We start from the raw sequence: 23,572 nt of genomic DNA, 5'->3' as shown, positions 1-23,572 counted from the left end.
ACGGAAACGGGCGACAGGGACAGAAAAGCTGAAGAAAATACAAATACGACTTTGAGTTACTTTTTCATTATTTTGCCAAGGAGTTTGTCCTCTAGCGTGTGTGTTGCAATGTTCAAAACATTGGCAGATGTCGCCGCACTAGCAAAAGTTACGAGAGCGGCAAGTGGAAAGTGGCACAGGAAATAGGGGGAGTGGGCACAAAAAAAAGAAGACAGACAAGACAGCCCAGCCAGCCAAGTCAACAAAAAAAATGTAAAAATTGTAAAAAAAGAATCGAAAAACGGAGAAAAAAAACAGCGCATACATATGAAAAAAAGTTGCTACAAGCGTTCCTTTTTTTTCTAATTTTGTGCTTTCTTTCGGTGCCTTTCCCTGGGAGCTGGAAAAACCCGAAATTGTTTAAGCCAAAAAGAGGGGAGACAAGGTGTCCTTAAAACAGCCACTAAGTGCTCTTAAAACCAACTCATCGGAAAGATCAGGGAATGTTTTTGGGGGAAACAACATCTTGGGGTAAGTGAATATCCATTACACTTAATGTCTGGGAAATATTTAAGAGGCATTTGCACAGGAAAACACGGTTTGGATCAAGTTACAGTTGCATAAAATCATTTTAAATTCATTTATTTTTTATATTTAACATGCCAACTTTTCTCTGCCAGCAGACAAAACTAGACGAATTTTTGTTATAAACTTATAACGAGCTTAACTCGCATAACTTTCTTGTTAATAGTCTTTGATTTACCATTCCCGGATAAAATGAATTAATTTTTAATAATTTTCCTGCCCCTCTTTGATGTCAAAGGCTTACCATATGGGATAGTAAGTCCTGTTTTTGTGGGATGAGCAAGTTTTCGCTGTTGCAGCAGGCTATATCTGACATGTGGCATGCTGCACGTTGCAAGTTGCATGTTGCATGTGGGTGTCACCGCCTGCGGTTGTTCTTACTCGGGATTAAGACGCTTTTCCACGTTGCTGGGGCTTTTTGAAAGGCCCCGGCTAGTGCGACATAATCTTCTTGCCACGCCCCCTTCGCGTGCCGCCCCCCCCTCTGGCCGCTTAACTTTTTCCACTTGCATTTTGGCCCCGCTTACAGGATATTATGGCAGCGCAAAAGAAGCAGCAGCAGCCGCGCATGTTGTGTGCGCTGTAAAAAGTTTTTAATTTTTCTTTTCAAACATTTAACTAAAAGAGCAAGTGCAGCGCCCCACCTACCCCTTCACCCCACCAAAAAAAAAGAAGAAGTAAAAAAAAGAAGCAGAGAAAAGATTCCCCATTTTTTCTTGGGGCTGGCTGCCTTTGCCTTTTGCTAGCTTCCTTATAGAACTCATAACTTTGGCCTGGCAAAATATCATACGCATAAAACAACATACGATGCAATCTGCCACCGCCTTTGCCCCGCATTTTCCCACCCACCCCCTCCCTGCCCCACCAAACTGCATTTTCCCCCATTCAGATTTTGCTGCGATTTTCCTGCTGGTTTATTTTTCTTTTAATGAAACAGTTGTTGCCTGGCGGCATTATGACGATTATTATTATTATGAGGCATGCAAAAGTTGCCGTTAAAGCATCGTGTAAAATAATATTTAGACGGCAACTTTCGAAAGGCTTTTCCAGCCCCCGCACCCTCCCTCTCCCCTTCTCATTTTCACCCTGCGGCACGGCTTAATTAAATTTCAAGCAAGCCAAAAATCCAAGCGAAGACCGCCAAATGAAGAGCAATGCCAAAACTCAATCCGATGTCGCTTCAATTGCACCACAAGCTTCAAGTTCTTCGCCAGAGTTGCTTGGAAAATCTCTCAAATTAATTGAGTCCGTAAAGCCTTAGTTTCGATGCTAGGTTAGCCAACTCCCTATACTCCGTACCCCATACCCCATACCCCACATCCCAAACTCCAAATCCCAATCCCAATCCCAATGCCGTTCCCAATCCAACCTGATGAAGCCCTGGAAAATTCTTTAGCTGCACTCGGTTGACGAAATTAATTTTCCTTTGTTGAGGTTGAATTCTCATTGTGCGAATGCCATGAAATTCATCTACACAGTCCAGATTTGAATGCACTACGTAGTCATTTTGATGTGGAAGCCCTTGCCAGTCGGCAATTTCAATTGAGCAGGCAGTTCTCTTCCAGAGTGCAAAAGGGTCTCTTGGATATACACCCCGTACACAAATTGTAACCAAGTTGACAGAGGCCATTCGAATTTTTTACCTCAAAACTTCGATGGCTTCATAAAAAGAAAAGAAATGTCGAATTGAGACTTCAAAGTATACATCATTCAAAGTATTCAATGTATTAATCATTTGCAAAGGTGCATTATTTACATTGTAAAATGAGTATAAAAATAGCAAATATTCTGTATTAACCATTTTTTATTTCCGTTTTTTTTTTCAGTGTGCGCTCCCCAAAGCTAATTGGCTTTCGATGCTTGGTAATTTTTAAATGGCCAAAACTGTTGGATGGCTGGCCAAAATAAAGGTCCGGCCGAAACGTAAACCTTTGGACGTTCCGCCGGCATAATCATAATAGCTTTTCCCCTTCCCCCATTTCCCCCATGGACTTTTCCGACCGTCGGAAAAGTCTGTCTGGTGCGATAAGCAGCGAGTGCTTTTGTAGTCGCACTTTTGACAAACTACTACTCTCTCTGTGTCTCTTGATTGCCAAACAGGATGCGGGCCTCGTCCCGGCTCAGTCACACTGTCACCGGCAGAAGTCGTCGGTGCTCTAAAACAATTTGCCATTAACATTAATGACAGCAATCGGTGGGTGTTCATTATATTGCCCCGAAAAGGCAAACAGCCTGTCCAAGCGACCATGCGACCATGCGGCCATGTGGCCCTTATGATGACGTTACTCCACTGATGGACATGAATCTGTAATGGAATTCAATAAAAGCTGAGAGTGCAGAAACCGTTTGACACGGAATTCAATCGACTCCGGTCCTCCGGCGTTGGAAACTGCCCCATCGACAAGGGGTTTTCCCGGCCTTTTTCGGGGGCGGTCCTCGGTTGGGTTGGCTTTTCCGAGGCAATTCCGATGTGGGCGTGGGTATCGAAACTCATCAGCCGGACGCTTGTCGGGCTCATTTGTTAATTTTGTGCAATATCGGCGAGTGGCCATCGCCCTGTAGCCTGTTGGGTGCCTCGAAATCCCCCAATCCCCCAATCCCCCAGTGCCCCAAACGTCCAGTCCTTGAATCCTCGAGTTTAAGCAGTCCGGACCATAGCCCATAGTCATCGGAAGAGGGGCGACCGAAACATTTAACATGCGGCAATATTTATTGCCATGTGACACACGACAATGGGGTATATTAACTGGAAGGTGAATAGCTGAGTCGCCGGTAAGGGGAGTTTATTAATTTACGAGCACTCACTCCGGGTACTCATTTTATGCGCATACTTTATCGGTTCAACTTACAATGATTACATATCTTTTATATATTTATGTTAAATAACTATAGTATTAAACTTAATGGAATGTTTCAACCGCATATATTTACCTTTTTTCAAACCTTTTTTTTATGTATCATTAATTGTTTTGGAAAGTATACGAGAGTTATAGAAATAGGCCTTATAGATTTGTTATTATTCAGAGAACTTGTTTCGGGCACTCGAAGTTTGATCGTTCGGTTAAGAAGCTCTGTGGATTCCAATTCGTATGTAAACTCAAATCGCCTTTGGATCATTAGCCATCAGCCATTAGCTCGCGATGGAAATTGCAGCAAATGAGAATTGGATTGCAACGAGAGCACAGTTCGCGGATGTGGCATCATCATGTGCCCAACTCCTCCGAATTGCTCATCGTCCTCCTCGTCCTAATTAACCGCCCACTTGCAGCACACCCATTATGCAATGCGATTATCGACCCAAGTCGGTGCCATCCCACGTCCCATTTGCCACATCGCACATCCCACCATATCCCATATGCCCAAAACCCATCCGTATCCACATTCGAAGCTATGACGGATTGTCCGAGCTATTTGCCTGTTTGCCGGCAATCGCCAATCGCCAATTGCCAATTGGAATCGGGCGACTCTGTGGGATTAGCACGGGTGCGAATGCAGCGACGCCTGCGGCGGTTGACACATTTGGCGGTTGAGGGTTCAGTGGGTCCAGAGCGGACTGGAGGGCCAACGGGGGTTAATGAGAACAGGTGCAGGAAGCATGGGCGAAGTCATCACTTGTGTGGTTTGCCCCTCTTGCAGCAGGAAAAGAACAAAGCCAGGGCTCAATTGTCTTCAAGTTGCATACGGATATGCCTGAATATAACTAGCGTAAAGTAAAACGGTTTAAAATAACCATACCTTATTGAACAAATAAATTAAGTTTAATAAATTGATAGTCAAATAAAAATATAGATAATTATTTAAATAAATCCGATGAAACAAAGGGCATTTGTTCGTCGTTTTTAGTGGACTTCGCTGGCGACAGTGGAAACTCCCATCTGCCTAGCTGACTTCATTTTTAACGGTCAAGTTGTTTCAGTGCCACCAACTTGCTTTTATTGCATTCGCCCGGGAAGAAGCCATCCGATCCGATCCGATCCTATCCGAAGCGATGCGATGCGAATGGCCAAGGACTTTGACGTCCAGCCCGGATGTCGATTCCAATAAACGGGAATCGGGACAGGCGTTAAGCTGCGAGAGCTCTTTATGTACTACTCAGTGCGTATGTTGTGCTGTATGTGCACCATATGTGGGTGCTGTGGGTGGTTGGGTGCTGTGGGTGGTTTGCTGTCCTGGCACTTTAATTAATTTCTTTAAGTTCATTAACGTTTGACTTGTCGGGGAATAAGGGACAGACAAGCGGCAGACAGGCAATGGGCGGTGATATTGGAAAGGCACTCGGCACTTTGATGACATTGTTGGCCAGACTCGGTATCCCAGGGATATTCGTTGGGGATGGATGCGGAGGAGTTCTCCTGTCACTTGGGTTATGCGTTTATCACCCAGAATTCATGAAATTGCTGTGCGTTCTGGCATTTCCGCTAAATGACAGTATCAATATTGTCACTTGTAGCCACGACGGAACGGAACTGGCGCATTGCTATATTAACATTCGTAGGAGTTACGGAAAATTCGTTTTCATTTTGCAGCTATAGAATCTCATATATATATACATTTATAACCAAGTTAAAATTCTTGGTAAATATAAAGTTTTTGCCAAAGATAATAATAATAATAAATTATGTATATACATTATCCTTGCTGCATATATAATACCATTTATTTAAGACTAGAGTAAATAGGTACTTAAATAGTAAGTAAGCTCATAGTCAAGAGGCGTTAATATTGGGATGGCAATTGTGGAATAACATACGTTCTTTAGTGAAAAAAAATTAATTTAATAAAGTTGAATACTCTGTGCAAATACATATACATATGCATAACTTTATAAAACATTATGCAGCAACGAATTTCCGGATTTGGTCATGGCCAACTGCCTACATACCGCTTAGAAATTCCTGATCACATTGTCCTTGGAACTAATTTCATCGAACAAACGGAGCTGTCAAGTCCATGTACCCCTGCCCGACCCGAGATATATTCAGTTTGCCACCAGAGCTCGTCTGGAGCACAACTCGTTTCGGAAAAATAAAAATGTGAAAAAAACACAAAATTCGTAGTAAAGCGACGGGTGAGTTAAAAGTTTCGGTTCGATTCGATTTTGTTTCCTAGAAAAAAAGGAACAATTTTTATAAAGTGAAAAAAAACCAAAAATTAATGAATTTGAATTTGTTTTAGAAATTTATTGGCTAACTTTCCGAGTTATTACATCCAAATAAACACGTACAGATAATGCAGCTTAATCGAATAAGGACATAACACTGGATACATACACGAAATTAGTGCAGTTGGTATGTATGGGAACTCTCCCACTTTCAAGCCATAAACTAAACTAATTGCCATCCGGCAGATACACAAGATAGCTGCTGTTACCGCAGATATAATCACATGTGCAAACACATTTACTGGATACTCATCCCATCCCAAATTTAGCTGGCTGGCTAATATGCAAACTATTCAAGATCGTTCCGCCTACACTTGGTTAATGAACAGTCTGAACAACCTATGATAGGTTTGTTCAACTATCACACTCAATTGTATTAATCGGATTGCTTCCACAGATAAAATGGTTTTCAATTCGATGGTACCAGTCCCGTTGGACGAGAGGATTGCATCGTTTTGGACACAAATGTTATCTTGCAAACTAATCTAATGAAGCCTGTTCTGCATACACTGTTATTGGATTATCTAAAATGCAAACTAATCAAGATCGTTCCGCCTACACTTGGTTAATGAACAGTCTGAACAACCTATGATAGGTTTGTTCAACTATCACACTCAATTGTATTAATCGGATTGCTTCCACAGATAAAATGGTTTTCAATTCGATGGTACCAGTCCCGTTGGACGAGAGGATTGCATCGTTTTGGACACAAATGTTCTCTTGCAAACTAATCTAATGAAGCCTGTTCTGCATATGATACACTGTTATTGGATTATCTAAAATGCAAACTAATAAAGATCGTTCCGCCTACACTTTGTTAACAGTCTGAACAACCTACGAGAGGTTTGTACATCTGAATTATCACATTCAATTGCATTAATCGGACTCTTTTCACAGATAAAACGATGGTACCAGTCCCGTTTGACGAGCGGATTTCTTCGTTTTGGTTACATCTGTTGCGCTCGTATTCAATGCTAACATATTGCTTGCCTTACCCTCATCCTCATACGCTAATGGATTGCCTCGCCTCTCTATGATTAGTTGGATTGCCCCAAATGCAAACTAATGAAAAGATCGTTCCGCATATTCAAGGTTAATTGACAGCCTTTCGATCATGTGAACTATAATCAATTGCATTAATCAAACGGCTTCCACAGGTAAATCTAATTCAAATTGTTGTTACCGGTCCCGTTGGACAAGAAGATTGCATCGATTTGATGCTCCGTCGTTGCCACGTGCCCAACATTCACATTTCGCTTGTCATTGTCTGAATAAACGTTGTTCATCGATCGTAAATTGGAAATTTTTAGATCTGGGTTAATCCTGCGCTTCAGGAGTTCCTGGGCAATGCGTACCAGTGCGCATGTAGTAGCGCCTGATCCATCAAGCAGAGGAATTTAATTGGCTCTTATAATATCGAGGAGAATTCCATTGGGGTTCTTTGGTCGCACATGTTATCATAATCGTACTTCTCATTTGGCCCCGTAGAAAGGCGTCGAACGGAGTCGTCTTAATGAAATTCTGTGAATATAGTTTGTAGGCGGGTGTAGTACGTGAAAATAATCAGTATTTTGATCAAAACATTGGAAATAATGCTCCCAATAAGGAATGTCATACCTCGTTAAGTTTGTTTTTTGAATCCCAATCGATTTGCATTCAAGTTTGGGAATTCTACGATTTTTTAATTTTTCGCAAATTTTGATGATGGTACCCCTTACAAAAAATGCAAAAAATTGGCCAAAATTTTATTTTACAAAATCAGTCTAACAGTGAAAGGGGTTGTTAGTATTGGTTATAAGGAGTATAAAATGGTACTACTTTTTGCTGTGAGACCATTTTTAGTCAAGTTATAGCCAAAAAAGCCAACTAGAAAATTGTCTTAAATCAGTCAAATGTTAAATGCTTTCAGCCAAGTGATGATTATTATGATGCTCATCGAAAAATGTTGAATTTTTTTGATCAAAGCCGTTTTCGTCAATAAATTTGGTCATAAAATAATCATTTTGAGTATAATATTTTCTTAAGCCTTAGTGTTTCTTTTTACTGGCAGGGCATTAATTATGTCTGCCTTTCGCGCTTTCTGCTTATTGCCACATGAGCATTAAAGATTGTCGGCTTGAATATTTAAATATTTTGAGGTGATCAATTGAGGTGACCCCGATGTGCGGCAACCCTTTTTTGTCCATGGTCCTTTGAGCCCGTGTCCTGTGTATCGTTGATGGCCTGCATCGCCATCTTGGTGGGATTCGGTGTGGGCGTGGAGGTGCTGGCATCCTTAAACCGTTCGCGTTCCAATTCATTTTTCAAAGCTAACCAAAAGCAACCCACCCACGCTTCCATTGGGCCCTGGATGTTTTTCCAACGTTCATTTTTTGGCATCTCATGAATATTCATAGACATGAGCGGCCAAAGGACCGCGTTGGCCTATCTGACACAGTCAGCATTCCTGGTGGGGAGGGGGGTCAGGAGGAGGACCTCGACGACCAGGCGGAGCAGGGTGGGCAGGAGGTGCTGGCACATTGCGCTGGGAGTATTTTGAAAACTTCTTGCCTTGAGGAGGCATTTTTGAACAGGTTCAAAGGGCAGGAGAAGCTCTCAACTGGCTCACATTTGTGGGCGCCCTTCAAAAACGCCATTAAAGCGAAGAAAGTGGTATCATTTTTTTATAATGCGTTTTGATATGTTTATTTTATAATGGTATTTAAGGTTATTAGGTTATATTTGATTGGTTACTTTGGTCACTGCTAATTTCCTTGCTGACCTGGCATTGAACTTTCTTCCTGGTTTTGCTCATTATGCTGATCCGCATCCTTTTCTCTGTTCTTATCCTGAGCCTTGGTCATCGCAAACAGCTTGGTCCAGTGTCTAGCAATTTTGTCGTGCTCCCTGCGATTGGTCTTGTACTGATCGGCAATGCACATGACTAGTGGATCATCTGGATTGCACTCACTCATTAGCACGTAAATAGAAAGTAGAACCTAGGGAAAAATCCAAAAATGCTAGTAACCTTCTACCAAGAGACTCGATAGTAAACTAACTACAGAGATAATATCTAAGGAAACTGAAAAATCGAACCCACCTTGGCCACATTCATCACAGGGGACCATCGTTCGCCGAGGACATCCAGGCAAATGGCGCCGCGACTGTCCACGTTGCAGTGGTATATCCGGGTGGTGAACCGAATGCGTGGCGCCCGGAAGGGATAGCTGGCCGGAAATCGTATATCCAGCCGGAAATGACCGCCTTCGTAAACGGAGCCAACTGGCCCGTTCACACCTGCCGTCCAGTGAAGAAGATCCCCGTGATGCAAATCGGCGGAGCAATTCGGCGGCGGATTTTTCCGAATGTCCTGCAGTTCGCGCTTGATTCGCACCACACAACCAGTGAGTGGTGCCTCGGTGGATTTTCCCGATGGACTTTGACTGGTGCTGGGTGCTGTCTCTTCTACCGAGCTGGCCACACTGGCTCTCGAGAGCACTTCTGGTTCGACCTCCACATCAACCGCGGCTGGCGCTTCCGTTTCCATATCCGGTTGTGAATTCACTTGATTGCTGGACATTTTGGCGATTTCGAGTCCCGATTTCTAACTTTAATTTTGTGTGGGTTTCATGTTTCCAGTCAACGCACAGGGCTGTAATGATTTTAGTCTAACGATCGGTGAACTTTATTCAAAGGCTTGCTTAAATGGGTGACAGAAACCAGGAAGTAAGAGTCAATCGGATTTTGGTAATATACTTTTGCGAATAAAGGAAAATATAGGCGTAATGCTAGATAACATAAATAATTTATATTAATACATATTATTATACACTCAGAGAAAAAATCGAACGATCATAATTTGAGTATTTTCGATCTCAAAATCTAGCCAAGATCGCATCATGATCAGCATATTCAGATCAAGATCGTACCATTCTCAGGTATCATCGATGCAACGTTGAGGAATCATTTGATACCTTCAAAGAATCATCACATACTAGTATGAAACAGGCAGATTGAATCGTTCCCGACTATATTAAGTATATATATTCTTGATCAGGATCAATAGCCGAGTCGATCTAGCCATGTCCGTCTGTCCGTATGAACGTCGAGCTCTCTCAGGAACTAAAAAAGCTAGAAGAGATCACCATACAGATCCTAGAGAATAAGACAAAGATTCATATCCTTCTCGTTCTCTCTAATTTTTTCCGCTTTCCCCTCACGACCGACCATCTTCCACTATCTTAACCTCGATACTGTTTCCGATTGAAAATATCGACATTGAGCACGTTTTCGTCTCGAAATCAAGAAAGTTTCCTCTCGTTAGAATAAGTCGTGCAACTGAGTACGCTGAGCACAAGCTTTCTCTCTCTCAAGCTCTCAATTTGTCTGGGTATTCATTCCACTTACAAAATTGACTTACACTAGTCGAATAGCAAAACGATAAGACATTATACACTAAAATAACACCATATACATACATATTTTTCGATCTTTTTAAATTCATTATGAACTGTGGGCTGTGCCGTAAGCCCACTATAACGCCGTTTTCAACGTTGCAAAAGTTTCGCGTTTGTGTTTGCCTGCGGGAGCACTATCAGTGTATGGAATGCGATAAAAGAGAGCGTTTTCAATGTGCTTTGTGCGGCCTTGCAACATTCGTGCTCCACCTTGACCTGGAATTCGTCTTCGATGACGTCCGCAGATCAATGATGGCAACCCAAAACCCTGGTGAGATTAGAAATAATGGCAATGATAGTGATAGTGCTGTCGAGATCCTTGGACAGCGTAATACCCGAAAATATTCGACCCCAGGGAACGGGGGTCGATCTCATTCGCTTTTTTCACCTAGGATGACCACTCTTTTACACCAAAAGAGAAGTTCTTCCATGTACTGTACAAAGGATTGGCATAACCAGAATGTTCCTCGTTCCCAAGAAAAGACCACCAAGAAAGTGAAGGGCACATTGACGGGTCGACGGATTGATACAAGAGAGAAATGTTCTACCAAGATGCAGGAACCAAAGAAACCCATTAATGATGGGATGCGTTTGCAAATGGGTGCTCCCTATGAAATAAACAAATCCGTAGATCCAGTACGTAAAGATATTGCAACTAAGGATATAAGATCATATACTAAGGAAGAAAGACGTGCACTACTTCAATATGTTAACGAAATATATAGCTTCTCCGATCTACAGGAGAAATATTTAGTATTTGGATGTCAGTTTCTGACCAACCGACGACATATGGAATGGCTGTCATCGGAACCCAAACAACGATTTGCCTGTAGTGGTATACCCGTAGTTCGACGAGTTTTATTTACTTGCTCAAATTCCATTGAACGGCATTGTGAACTAATGGAACTTCCAAACGATTTTGATAATAATCGTTTTTCCCGAGATGCTTTAGCATTTCCATTTATTCGCTTGGAAAAGACACAACTACTAGCCAAGTGTCCGGATCAAAATTGTCAAGAATATCTCTTTATGTACAACATCGCTTTTCATCTGACATCTAAACACAGAAATTGGCTTGTGAAATATTTGGAATTAAATACCCCATTTACTTTTCAACTGGATCTGAAGGTTACAAGCGAGAGCGTAAAATGTCATGCTGTAATACAATTGCAAAATGTGCTTTTTGAATATTCCAAGTATGGATCTAACCTATCCCTCACCATAATGAGTAGGCATGTGCAACTGAGTGAAATTGTGGGAAACTGCCAACCGGATCAGCTATTAACATTGATTTGGGCAGCAACTACAATGTCCAAGACATTTCCCATGATAGTAAACTTGACTTTGTGGTCAACGGGTGGCGATTTTCCCATAAGTACGATATCCTATACTGGAAAACCCTTTGATATTAAGCACTCCATTCGGCCCTATCATTTGATCAAAAGTGGTAGGGTCATTATACTAACGGCCAAACAAGCTGAAGCACTCACTCAAAAATGCAAAAAAAAGGTGGGCATTCAGTTTATCGCCAGGATGGCAAAATTATAAGAATTCTAAATTTGCAAATATTAACGCATGAAAATCATACAAGACATAACTCAAAACACGGAATACATGATATACATGATGATCCTATTTTCTTTGAAGTGACATGTAATTATTTTTTTATTGGCTATCTGCATTTGTACAATGTAAATGTATTACCTAGACTTTTATATCCTCTTCGGTCTTAAGCATTCTTTAATCGAATTGGCTTCTTTCTACGTACTTCTTTTGCATTTTTCGCGCTGTCTCCTTTGGAAAATTAGGAAAGTGAGAAAACAGCACAGGATGATGTGGCCAGGACGAAACAGGAGGGAGAATAGATCTAAGGAAAGCGACACTCAATTTGCGAAATGCAATAAATTGAATGAAAAGTGTGAAAATGAAGAGGAGTCATCAGCATCGGCGACAACACTAACGACCAAACAGAGACAGACAGTGGAGTGAGCGAGATAGATGGAGATAGAGCTTGGCGCTAAGAAAGCCAGAAAATGTAAATGAAAATTCAAGAAAATTTAATAATAAAAACATCAGCATAAAGTGAAACGCATAAAATCCAATGAAATGTAAAAGGCGCCCGCTGGACCTTCTTCCTGTTGTGTTCATGCTTGCCGTCTCTTTCTATACCCTATCGCCCGTCTCCTTCCAGCGCCGTAGAGACAATGGCGTATGCAGTGGTCAAAAAGTATTTTGAATACATTTTTAAGATGGGAAATTAAAAAGTAAGTTAAAATATACCACATCGAGTATCTTTTCACTAAAATTCTTACAAATTGTAATATTGTCTTTATAGTTTTTAAGTTGGAAACAGTCTGCAGAATTATTGTTAAAATCTAGAGGATTGATTTTTAGGACACACAACTTTTGGATTCCACCCTCTGGAATTATTCTTACCTAAGCCCCTGGACGGATGTATGTGGAAAATAGCGTCGGGTAATCACATTTCTCTGGTATAGTGGCAGTGTGGCAGTGTCCTGCAGCCAGCAGGATATGCTCAATTGAACATGTTGATTGCTGACAGCGCGTCCTGACCCACCGACCCACCGACCCACCGAATCCGCTCGCCCACCGACTCCACCCAACGCACAGCACCACACCGCACCACTGCAAATGAGGAGTCAATTGAAAATCAAGTTAGAGCTGGCTTTAATGGAATTAGTTCTACATGGCAGCGAGGCATCTGCGAGATGCAAACGCAAAAGCAAACTCGAGCTCAATAGCAAAAGCACCCAAGGATGTATGCGAACCAGGCATTATAGTATAGCTCCGGAAGTTCCACTTACTTACCTCTGAGTATCTGTGTGAGTGGATGGATGGGCGAATGAGTGGGTGGCTGGAAAGCGGTGTGCCGAGTGGGGGTGGGCGGCACACCTAGGCAAACATTTAAATGGAGCTCGATTGGAGCGCTGGGAAGCGTTGAAAAGCGTGTAAATGAAATTAGAGAGCTGCCACACCCACAAGGCTAGCCAACGCCCCATCACGATGGCACTAGTTTTTAGCCCCGCCAACAGCAAACACGGTATGAAAAATGGGAATCCTGGACAGAAGATAGGGGCCTGAACGATAGGCACTTTCCACGCTTAAATGAAGCATAACAAACTGGACAATGGTTTTAATCAAGTATTTTTAATTAATTAATAAAGAAATGCAATCAAAAATGTAAATGTAATGAGGATTCGTTTTCTTAAATATTACTCATACCACACGTATGCCAGATCGAAATTTGTAATAGTATACGTTTGAGAGCACAATGTAAGTGAAGTTATCAATAATACTCTCAATAACAATTCTCGCTGCTGAGAAACTAAAACGTTGTCTAAATTTAATTTTCCGTTAAACCATTTACTGGAATAAATGTTCGCTACAAATTACAATGACATCTTGAACCTTTCGAACTCAAAACTAAAGCGATATCGTCGAGGACTCGACAGAAATGATTGAATGAGTGCCGTCTTGAATGGCTGGCTGGGCGAATTGGTGCATGAATCAATGAATGAGTGAATGAGTGAGTGCACGAAGGGCAACGCTATAAAGTCCAGCCACCGTTTCTACGGCAGTGAATGTGAATGTGAATGTGACTGTGGGTGTTTCTGGGTGGCTCTGGGTGGCCCTGGGTGGCCCTGCCTTTTTCTGACGCGACAGCTGATGGGTTATTGGACGCTTGTGGTCCCTGGTTCTCGTGTGTGCATTGGTTCGAGCTGCCTGCCTTGTGCTGTGTAACTGCCTTTGTAGCTTAATTGAATTTAAGTGCGACGCACAATATGCAATATTGCAAAATGAATCATCACATGTACTGTACACATGTATGCACATTGTACACATTCACGTTCACAACCACTCCACGCCACGCCACTCCCTCGCTGGCAATTTTCCACAGCTTTTCCTTTAGTTTTCCACCGGTATCGTGAAGTGCATTTGACTTTGTTGCACGATTTGTCGCCGTACTTGAAGTGTTGGCAAACCATCCGCCACTTGCCAAAATCGTCAGTGTCAAAAGAGGTTGCCGTTCTCGGCAAACTTTGTTGGCCCGGCTAAAATAGTTGTATTAACTGCCAATGCAGCTGTAGTTCCTACGATTTCACTGAGCTAACATAATTCATGAGCCAATTATTAAAATGCAACTATAGCATGGAGGCTTCAAAATGGCCTTACTGTCCTAAATAGTATAAATAGGAGAGCGAAATCTAATAAAGCTGTCACATAAAGTTTAATCTCGTATTTATTTATGTTTTTCTGACACAAAATGCAATGCAGAAACGTTGTAAACGAAAAATAAACATGTAGCAATAACTTTAGTCAATGTAGGTATTTTTAAACTGGATATGTTTGTTTTATGCAGTCAAGGATACTCTTTAATTGCTTTGGGTTCCAAGTGAGTACCCGCTGGACTCATGATTTTGGGTTTGAGTGTGGGCGGGAGTGAATGAATGCACTCATGTGGCACTCACTTGGTACTGGAAAGTGTTGTGCTCGACTTAAGAGCATCGTTAAATGTCGCTTTAAAAAGTTTTGTCCCCGTGCCGCGTTTTCACGCCTCTTCCCCAAACCACGCCCCAAAATTTCCTCGACGATTTTTTTTTTTTTTTACATTTTCCACACCCTTTTCCCCATTTCCGCCCTTCTTATCCACCTTTTGCTCACCAACCAGTTACGGCACATAAACAAACAGTGCCAAACAAACAACTCCGATGTACGGTTCCACCTTTCTACCCCCATCTCTCCCCTTCCCCGTAGAATGGCAAATAAAAAGCACTGAGCGAAAATCGATGTGCATAAAAGAGTAGCCAACAAGTGAACAAAACAAAACAAGCCAAAAAAAAAAAATATATTGAAAAAAAATTGCCGAGGAACAGGATGAAGGAAACTTGGACCAGTCCACATTAGCGCTGAACACTCCCCTTCCGTAAATAAAAAAGAAAAATGTCACACGGTTAAAAACCCGAGCATTTTATGGGAAACTCGACGGATTGAATACCCATTGTTTCTTTTCCTTCATTATGCTGATGTTATTTATGTAATTTTAATTTTCAAATAGGTCTTAAAGTCATATAAACCAGTTATCTTTCTAAATAATAATTGTACTTAAATTATTTTTAAGTACGATTTTTTTCTTATTTTTAATATTACATTACATACGACTGATATACCCAAATGCTTTTGGCTCTACAGGGTATAAAAAGGCAGGAGAGGAGAAACAATTTGTAGGGCCGCGTTTTGGCGACCAACGCAAACACTTGGCACTTGGCACTTTTTGATGTTGTTAGTGGCCATGTCTGCTCTCCAGTCTGGTTCTGGATGGGATTGGTTTGTGGGGCAACCGGAGGGAGTGGTGTGCTGTAGCGGGGTTACTGGAGGATCCGGATCCGGGCAGGACGCCCAGCTTGGGGTGACCATTCCTGCAGGTGTCGCCGCGCAGACTTGCAAACTATGCACATGGCGGTAAATACTCCGCTCGCCACGTGGCCAAAACCGCGTTCCATTGCCGTTTCCGCTGGCCAAACTGGTCGGCTCCTCGGCTCCTCAACTTTCAACATCCAACTGGCAACAAGGAGCAACTCCTGCCGGGCGCTTAAATTTACTGCCCTCAGGCATTTCATTTGGTTTCCCGACTAAATGGGGGAGGAGTGTCTGCCATTTGACACAAAAAAGAAAAAAAAAATACAAATAAAAAATGGAAAGAAATGGTAGCAACAGCAGCTACAGATAGGTTAGCATTTTTTGGCAATGGCACTGGCTTAAAATTTGGGGAAAAAAACATTTGTTTGGACTGGCAGTTAAGCGTTATAAAAGATTACATTTAAATCTATAAATTGCTTATTTATACTTACGACTGCAACGTTTGTTAAGTTAAGTGTGACACAAGTATGGTTCATATTTAAAAAGCAATAAAAATCAAAAGTACTCGATTCAATAGATTTCGATTCGATTAATTTGGTTTATGGCATTCATTCGATTTATTCGACAGACGCAAAATAGCGACATCGACGTCGAAGTGCTGGCATTTCAAATTGCAACGCTCATAATAAATTGAATCAACCTTAATTCGATGCTCCAACTATGGGGCCTCCGTATAGTGAGTTTTCCCAGAACTTGGATATTTCACCGCCACCCACATCATTTCACGCGGAAATCAAAGACGCTTCCTTATTTTTCTTTAGTTTAAATTGCAGGAAATTACTTTCCAGTGGCAGAGTGGCAGTGAAGGAGGTCTTGTCTCGTTCCCCTTGCCCATTTTCCCCATCATCTTTTCCCTGATATTAAACTCAAAGGTAAGCCGGTGAAAATCGGGCGAACAACATGGAGGAGGGGTGGAAGCTCTCGCCTCCCTTTTGACCATGCGGATATTGAGAAGAGCAGCGAAATCTTAACTGCTACTTATCGAGTCGCGCTTTCATTTTGGCCCCGTTGCCACGGAAATTCATCAAAATCATATAAACTTGTTCCCTGTTTGCTTGACTGCCCCGCCCACTTTGCCGCCTTTCCGCCCCGCACGAAACTCATCTCTCGAATCTGAAGTCTCTGGCTCTGGCAGCATTGCGGTCTATCGTTGGCCAAAAACTTTCCTTTGGACCATCTGCATGTTTTCTTACACGGTTTTCCACGATAATCGGCTTGTTGTTGTTGTTGTTGTTGCGGTTGCTGGTGGGTGCGGCTGCCAGTGGCACTTGAGCAATATTTGATTTTCCTCTTTGATGCCATTAGTTTTTCTTTTATTCGCTTTCCCATACCCTTCGAGAGAGAGCCACTCTTCTCTCTGCGGCAGTTTTATCTTCTATAGGATGAGTTCCTTTGAGGCATCAATGGCATCAAAATCGTATATTTAATGTTAAAATCTTGATGGAGTAATATCATTTAAATGTTTATGCATAAAAAAAGCTGTTTTTTTAATTTTAATTTAACTTTTAGGACATTGTCTTTTGTTTACATACGAATTATATATACGTTTAATGCATGTTTACTTTTCCTTGATAAAAATGTTCTGCAAAAAAATACCTTAAAATAATGCCACTTCAATCTTTTAATTCCAAAACGCAACTTTTGAATATTCCCACTCGCAAAGTAAGGGTATCCCAAGTCTCGACCTCTTGAGTTTGACATTTGATGGCTTGATATTTTTCGTCCTGAGCCTCGTCCTGGTCCCGATCCTGGCCGTGGTCCTCCACCTGAATCTGGGCCTCCTCCACCTGGTTCCACCTGGTCGCAGTCGCAGTCCGTTTCCTGGCGCAAAACGCGCACTCCAAGATAAACTTTTGTAAATGAAATTGCAAAATATATTTCTTTAGCTTCGCTTTGCGCTCTCCACTTGCCGCATTTCCCGCATTTTCCCCGATTTTCCAGCCCGATTTTCCCCCGATTCACAACCGAATCTCCACCCCGCCACTTGCCACTTTCCACTTGACAGCTGAAGCAGATAATGCGTTTTGCCACTGTTGCATTGCCCCAGAATGGAACCAAACGGAATGATGAGGGGACTGACTGCTTGTAAAAGGATGGGCTGTTCAGGACGAGATGATGGGCGGCTTGGGTGGTGAGTGGTTGGGGTCCCCTTTTGGTGCTTAGAAACCGTTCGAGTAATCAAAGCTCGACTACTTGCAATGCCAAAGCAATCAGCTGTCGGGCCCAGGGAGCACCTGGAATAACAGTTTCCGCAGCCCCACGCGCACCTTTCCCCACCTATATCCCCCATATAAGTATGTATATGTGTATGTATATTAATATGTGAGTTGGCAAAAACACTCACGACAACAATCTGATGTGTGCTAGTGATGTGCAGCGCCTCGTGACACGCAAATATATCATAATAAAAATATGTAAAAATTTCTATGTTTTGTTCAAAAAATATGTCCTAAATGGATCTAACGCTCGAAACGCAAGAAAATATATATAGTTTAATATAATATTCCAAATATTTCGGTGGCAATATTTATACTAGCTTAAACTTGCATTTATTCATTATATAATAATCTAACATTTTAAAAATTACAATGCTGTAACAAAGCTGTCATATGTAAGCTTAAATTTGAGTTGTTTGTTTCAGCAGCACGAAACTAATATAGTGATGTAGGGGCACCACAAGAATATGTGAACGAAAAAATGGAAGCAATCTTCAGATTTATGCACCTCAACTAGGCAAAAACATCGTCAAGTTTTCCACGTCTGCCGCCATATGAGAAAAATGTTTGTTGGCTGCACAAATACAAATATGTGCGAGCGTGTGTGTTTGCAGGATTTTCACCCAAAAAGCAGCTAACACACGTGGAGCAGCGCGCAATCTCAGTTGCATTTTAATTACCGAATCAAAAATCAGGCAAGCGGAAATACTTATGAATTTCTCATGAAGGAGACGACGACCAAGAAGGCGTCGCAGTCGCAGCTGCAGTCGACGTCCGCGTCGACGTCGCAGCCAGCGTTAATATCAAAAAGATGGCCAAAAAGAGCAGCAAGACTTTTAGCAGGAAAAGCGAAAGAAAAAGGCAGCAGCTGCTCGCATTAAATTCCCCAACCCGCCCACGAAACTGCTTTAGTTTTTGGCTGAAAACGCAGGGAGGAGATCGAAAAGTTACAGGATATTCAAAGAATATTTCTCCTAGATGTAATAATAAAGAAATAAAATAACATTTGTCTTTTGGTTTTTGGTTTTTCTGCTTATATCTAATTCATTCCATAGCTGTTTTTTTAGGATATACTAAACGCTAGAGTTGTTTTTCATTCCTATGTTTTAGAACATTATTTAATAAAACATTCAAATTTTTGCTTATATTGCTTTATGTTTTGCTTTTAGTTAGTTAATCTTAATAATTAATAATAATAAATTAATAATATTTTGTAACTGCTTGATCTCCCCTCGATGGGAGAGCCAAAAACAAGAACTACAGCAGGCTCACCAACACATCTGCAGGCAGTCAGACAAATTGGTTTAACACACACATATCTACACTCGCACACACATGCAGGACGTGTGTGTGTGCGAGTGTGTGGGTGCATATGAAAGCAGGACTCAACGTACAATTGCGAAATGTGAAAGATGTTTAATTCAAGTGCGGGCGTTTTTGGGCCAGCTTCTGTATTTGTATAGGTATCTGTGTTTGTGTCTGTGTCTGCCACCGAAAACATGTCCTTGTGTGTGTGTGTACTGTCTGTGTGTTTGTCTGGGGGTCTGGGTCTAGGCCACGCCCCCCTCTCTTCGGCCGCCCCTTTGCGGCTGCTGCGGTTGCACTTCACTAAAAAATGATATACTACTGACATTTCGCATGTCTACTGGCCGGGACTTTGGCTGCTTGTTGGATATCCTTGTTGGATACTCTTTAGGATCCTTTGCATTTGAGATACTTTCGCCACATCTGCAAGACTCACTCGCATTCACATTGCCACTTGGGCGTCCATTTGGGTGGAGCCCATTCCTTTTCGTCCTTTGCGCCTTTAAGAGCTTGATGAGCCGTGACAGGCGGTTTTGGATTCAGTTCGATTTGGTCTGTCTTCATGGCTGCTCAATTACGATATCCTTTGTGTTCGGTGGCATGCAATCAAGTGCACTGAAGATGCTCCACTTGGGAGCTAAATATCAAAGCAAGAGGCTATAATAAATTGGGGAAAAACTGGTCTTAAACTTTCCAAGACATTTTAACACCAGCTCTGTCCGGCTGAAGTAGTTTTCACTTTGGCTGCCTTAGTGAAACTTGCCAGTGGCTGTTGCAACACCTGTAATACATACATACATAAAGATTTGGCAGTGTGTGGGTAGAATTTCACATTCGTAGACCGCGTTTTTGTTTTAATTTTTGTACTTTTTTATTTCGTTTTTTTTTTTTGTTGTATTTTTTTCGGAACGAAGAACTTTTGGCAACATTTTGAACCGTTGGTAATTTGTCTGCTGCTGCCAGTGAAGCTACACACATTTGTGCTTAACAATTATTTATTTATGAGGTAAACATCATTCAGATGCAGCGACGGTGGCTGCTTTATGAATACATAAATGACACGCCCCCATTAGATTGGCTGGCTGGCCAAATGACCGTTGCGAATTTGATTGCATTTACATATGCAGATACAGATACTCGTGCACTTTCGGGTCATTAGGGATGGGGGGTAAATAGGATAAAGCCGACGTCATTATTTTCGCTGACATGGCGGGTTAATCCGCGTTACCTCATAAACAAGTGGGCTAAATCAAATTAACATGGCCCGCAAAAAAGTACTTGGGTAGAAGTAATCAAGAACACATATTGATATGCAAAGGTAGCAAACAAATAAATATGATTTACATAACAAAAGCTAGTAAGAATATATATTGTAATAATAGAAAATTAAAGATATATTTATGTATAATAGGCATTATATACTCCTCATTTACTGGGCCGCAGATAAAGTCAGATTTTTGAAGGCCCTAAATGTACGAAATATACTATCTTTACCTTAATCCAGCTTAAGCCTAGCCCCACACTCTATCCATAAGTCCAACGACTCCAAACGGAAACATATTTGAGTGGGCCAGCGCAATATGTGGATTTTATTGTGCTGGGCGGGATAATTGCTTCGGAGGCAACACCATCCGCCATCCCATCAACCCTAGCCAACCGATTCGATTCCATCTCAACGCGAATCTGCGCTCGTCTCCAAAACGCTTTTGGCCCGTGGCCCGAAACATATCGAGTGGGATATCCGGATGGATATATAGGGACTTGGCCATTGTTTGGCTGCTGCTCATTTGTTTTTGGCTTATTGGAATGGCGAATTGGCAATTTGCTGCACTTGCCGCGCGTAACAACTGAATATTGAATATGAAGCGATTGCTTGGCGGCTTCCCCTGGCACGTCCATAAATATTTGATGCCGCCCACTTCAGCCCCGCCCATTTCGCACACAGTTGCAGGGCAAGCTATACAGACACATGCGAATGCAGGAGGAAAAATGTGTGTAATTGTGCACTACTCATATGCGAAGATACGGATCGTTAGGGGAGGCATTTCATAAAGAAGAGCAGCGCCTAAATTCAGAAATTCATTGCGAAGCCCCAACCCACCTATGAATTTGCAGAAGCAGCACCACTTCTTACACTGCAAGAAATACATTTTAATTTGAAAAAAATTGTAGAAATGACTGAAATACAAACAGCTAAAGAAACCAACGATATGTGGTAATGTCAAAATTGGTAAGAGTTGTATGGTTGAAAAAGCTTAAATACACTTTTAGAGAGTAATGTAGAGAAAAGCTTATATTATATATATTTTATACTAAATAACATTTCTTTTCAGTGTCTATGTTTTATTCAGCGGATTGGGCTGTGGGAGTCTGTTATTGTATATCGCAATATTCTTATTTAGTTTCATTGTATTTTCTTCGGTTATCCACCACAAGGGGCATAAATATTTGAGCACCTTTAGTGCCCAACATCCTGCGAATTCCCATCATCCTGTTTTCCCTGCCCATTCCCAATTCACCGTACCACTTTCCCCCTTTCCCCTTTCACTTTGCCTTTTTCCGTTTGGCGCCAGGAAAATATTTTGAAATTGAATCAAGTGCGAGTGTGAAAGAAGATTAGGAATTGGCTTAGGCCAAATCAAATCGGCTAAGAAACATCATTATTTTGTGCAGAGTTTCAAGAACGTTTAAATTGTTATTTTCCATGACAGGACTTCAATAAAAAATTATGTTTTTAAGCTAAAAATATAAATGTTTTTTTTATGACCACACACATGCCAACTTCTAAAAGTTGTACGCCCTTTGAAACGTATGAACAACTGCTTTAAATACCTAAATAGTGGCAAAGTTGATGGAAACTACTCCGATGTAACTCTCGAATGCGAAAGGATATTTTGGCTTGAAGCGAGTCAAAGCCAAACCGAAATCGTTTAAAAGTTAAGGCCAAGTTTCTGCTCTTTCAAGGCTCTGCGTCTTTTGACTGGAGACTAATATCCCTAACGAGATTTTTGCGATGATGGCAAAATGGTTGCCTCGACTTTGGGGTCATTAAATCGCTGGAATGCGTGGCTGGCATTTCTTTTTTTTCTTTTGGTTTTTGGGAAAGGTTGCGGGAAATGGGAAATGCGAAATGCGTTTGCCAAAAATGCCGACCGACTCATAAAATGCAATGCTGGAATAAAAACAAATTCACGCGGGTGCGACAAACCAAATGACAAGCCCATTAAGGACTTACCAACAAACACACACACGTGTGCAAACATAGCTCACCTAGCCATACACATAGGGAGAGAGAGGGAGAGGGATGGAAAGAGAGAGACAGAGAGAGAGATACCCACGCACACAGGCACATGAGGCAGGAGCACGTCTGTATTCGTAACTTTTGCAATGATTTCGCCATTAGATTTTATTTGCACTTTCGTTGACATTTTGCGCAGCCCAAAACAACACAAAAACAAACAACCCAAAAAGGATACGGGGATGGGATTTTCCGAGGGTTGGGGCCCAAAGTGGGCTGTCCTGTGGTGCATAACGTTTTAAAGCGGCTACAAAATCTCCAAAGCACACTTGAGTTAAATCCAAGGAATATGCCACGACCTGAGACAGGTGCTCCGGCAACATCGAAGGATGTCGAGGTGGAGTACTCCTGCCCGGACAAATGCGGAGCAGTGGATGTGCCATTGCCACAGTCAGACAGATGGAGATACATCCAGCAACCACATATGACACTTGTTAACCCGGCAACAACAAGGGACTCCAAAGTGGGTGGTCGGGTTGGGTTTTAAGGACGAGTGGAGTGCGCATCCTTGAGGGGGCCGCTGAAAATGATATGACAGTGCTGGCACTTAGCTTCAGAAAATTAAGTATAAACTTTTCATATAAAATAAATTTATAAAATTTAAAAGAAAGAGCTACTCTAAGTTAAATCAGTACTAAAGGCGTGCTGCTTATTTTTAAACAGTAATATAATGAATGAACTTGTTCATTTTTAGTCAATATTATTTACTATTGACCTTGCTTCTTCGGACATCCTTGTTTTTAAAAGGGTCACAAGCAATAAGCTAAGTGTAAGCTACAAAATAGCTAAGCTAACAACACGAATTCGAGAAGAGGTTTATAGAACAGGGCTTCTAGAAAGGCGGATGGTAAAGGGAAGCCAGGGGACCAAAGGACATTACATATGGAACTGGACTAGTTCAAGACGATTCTCGTCAGGATTTTGGACAAACATCAGCCAGGAAAGAGACGACGGAGGGGGTGCTAGTGGGAGACGGACTGAGTGATAGGGGGCTGCGACACACGCACACCAATAAAAACAAACGAAACGATAGGACATTTGGAATCCTCATTGCAACGAAAGTGATTTTAATAATAAATGAAATTTTTCCCTCTCACAGGAGGGGCCGCAAATGGGGGCGTGGCCTTAACCTCAGCTCTGTTTCGTGGCCAAC

At 41.8% G+C, this 23,572-nt stretch overlaps 2 protein-coding genes and 2 long non-coding RNA genes across 4 annotated transcripts; 3 read left to right on the top strand and 1 right to left on the bottom strand.

The window, feature by feature from the left end:
- The first annotated feature begins 5,543 nt into the window (after nucleotides 1-5,543).
- On the top strand, nucleotides 5,544-6,042 carry LOC117147389. The gene is made up of 3 exons (XR_004459838.1): nucleotides 5,544-5,632; nucleotides 5,740-5,852; nucleotides 5,912-6,042. It is a non-coding gene; the product is annotated as an uncharacterized LOC117147389 (long non-coding RNA).
- A 327-nt stretch (nucleotides 6,043-6,369) lies between these two features.
- Nucleotides 6,370-7,030, top strand: LOC117147390. Its single transcript, XR_004459839.1, has 3 exons — nucleotides 6,370-6,568; nucleotides 6,623-6,817; nucleotides 6,883-7,030. It is a non-coding gene; the product is annotated as an uncharacterized LOC117147390 (long non-coding RNA).
- A 1,369-nt stretch (nucleotides 7,031-8,399) lies between these two features.
- On the bottom strand, nucleotides 8,400-9,367 carry LOC117147586 (ubiquitin-conjugating enzyme E2-17 kDa). The gene is made up of 2 exons (XM_033314532.1): nucleotides 8,805-9,367; nucleotides 8,400-8,703 (listed from the first exon to the last, which is right to left on the bottom strand). Exons 1-2 carry the CDS (start codon nucleotides 9,282-9,284, stop codon nucleotides 8,470-8,472), a joined length of 714 nt encoding a protein of 237 aa, XP_033170423.1. The 5' UTR covers nucleotides 9,285-9,367; the 3' UTR covers nucleotides 8,400-8,469.
- Nucleotides 9,368-10,119: 752 nt separating this feature from the next.
- Nucleotides 10,120-12,815, top strand: LOC117148432. Its single transcript, XM_033315805.1, has 2 exons — nucleotides 10,120-12,425; nucleotides 12,497-12,815. The coding sequence occupies exon 1, from the start codon at nucleotides 10,210-10,212 to the stop codon at nucleotides 11,707-11,709; it is 1,500 nt and encodes a 499-aa protein (XP_033171696.1). The 5' UTR covers nucleotides 10,120-10,209; the 3' UTR covers nucleotides 11,710-12,425; nucleotides 12,497-12,815.
- The last annotated feature ends 10,757 nt before the right edge of the window (nucleotides 12,816-23,572 follow it).

This window comes from Drosophila mauritiana, chromosome X (genome assembly GCF_004382145.1).
Source record: "Drosophila mauritiana strain mau12 chromosome X, ASM438214v1, whole genome shotgun sequence".
Classification (NCBI taxonomy): Eukaryota; Metazoa; Arthropoda; class Insecta; order Diptera; family Drosophilidae; genus Drosophila; species Drosophila mauritiana.
The sequence above is the reverse complement of the archived record's forward strand: the minus strand, read 5'-3'. Positions and strand labels throughout refer to the sequence as shown.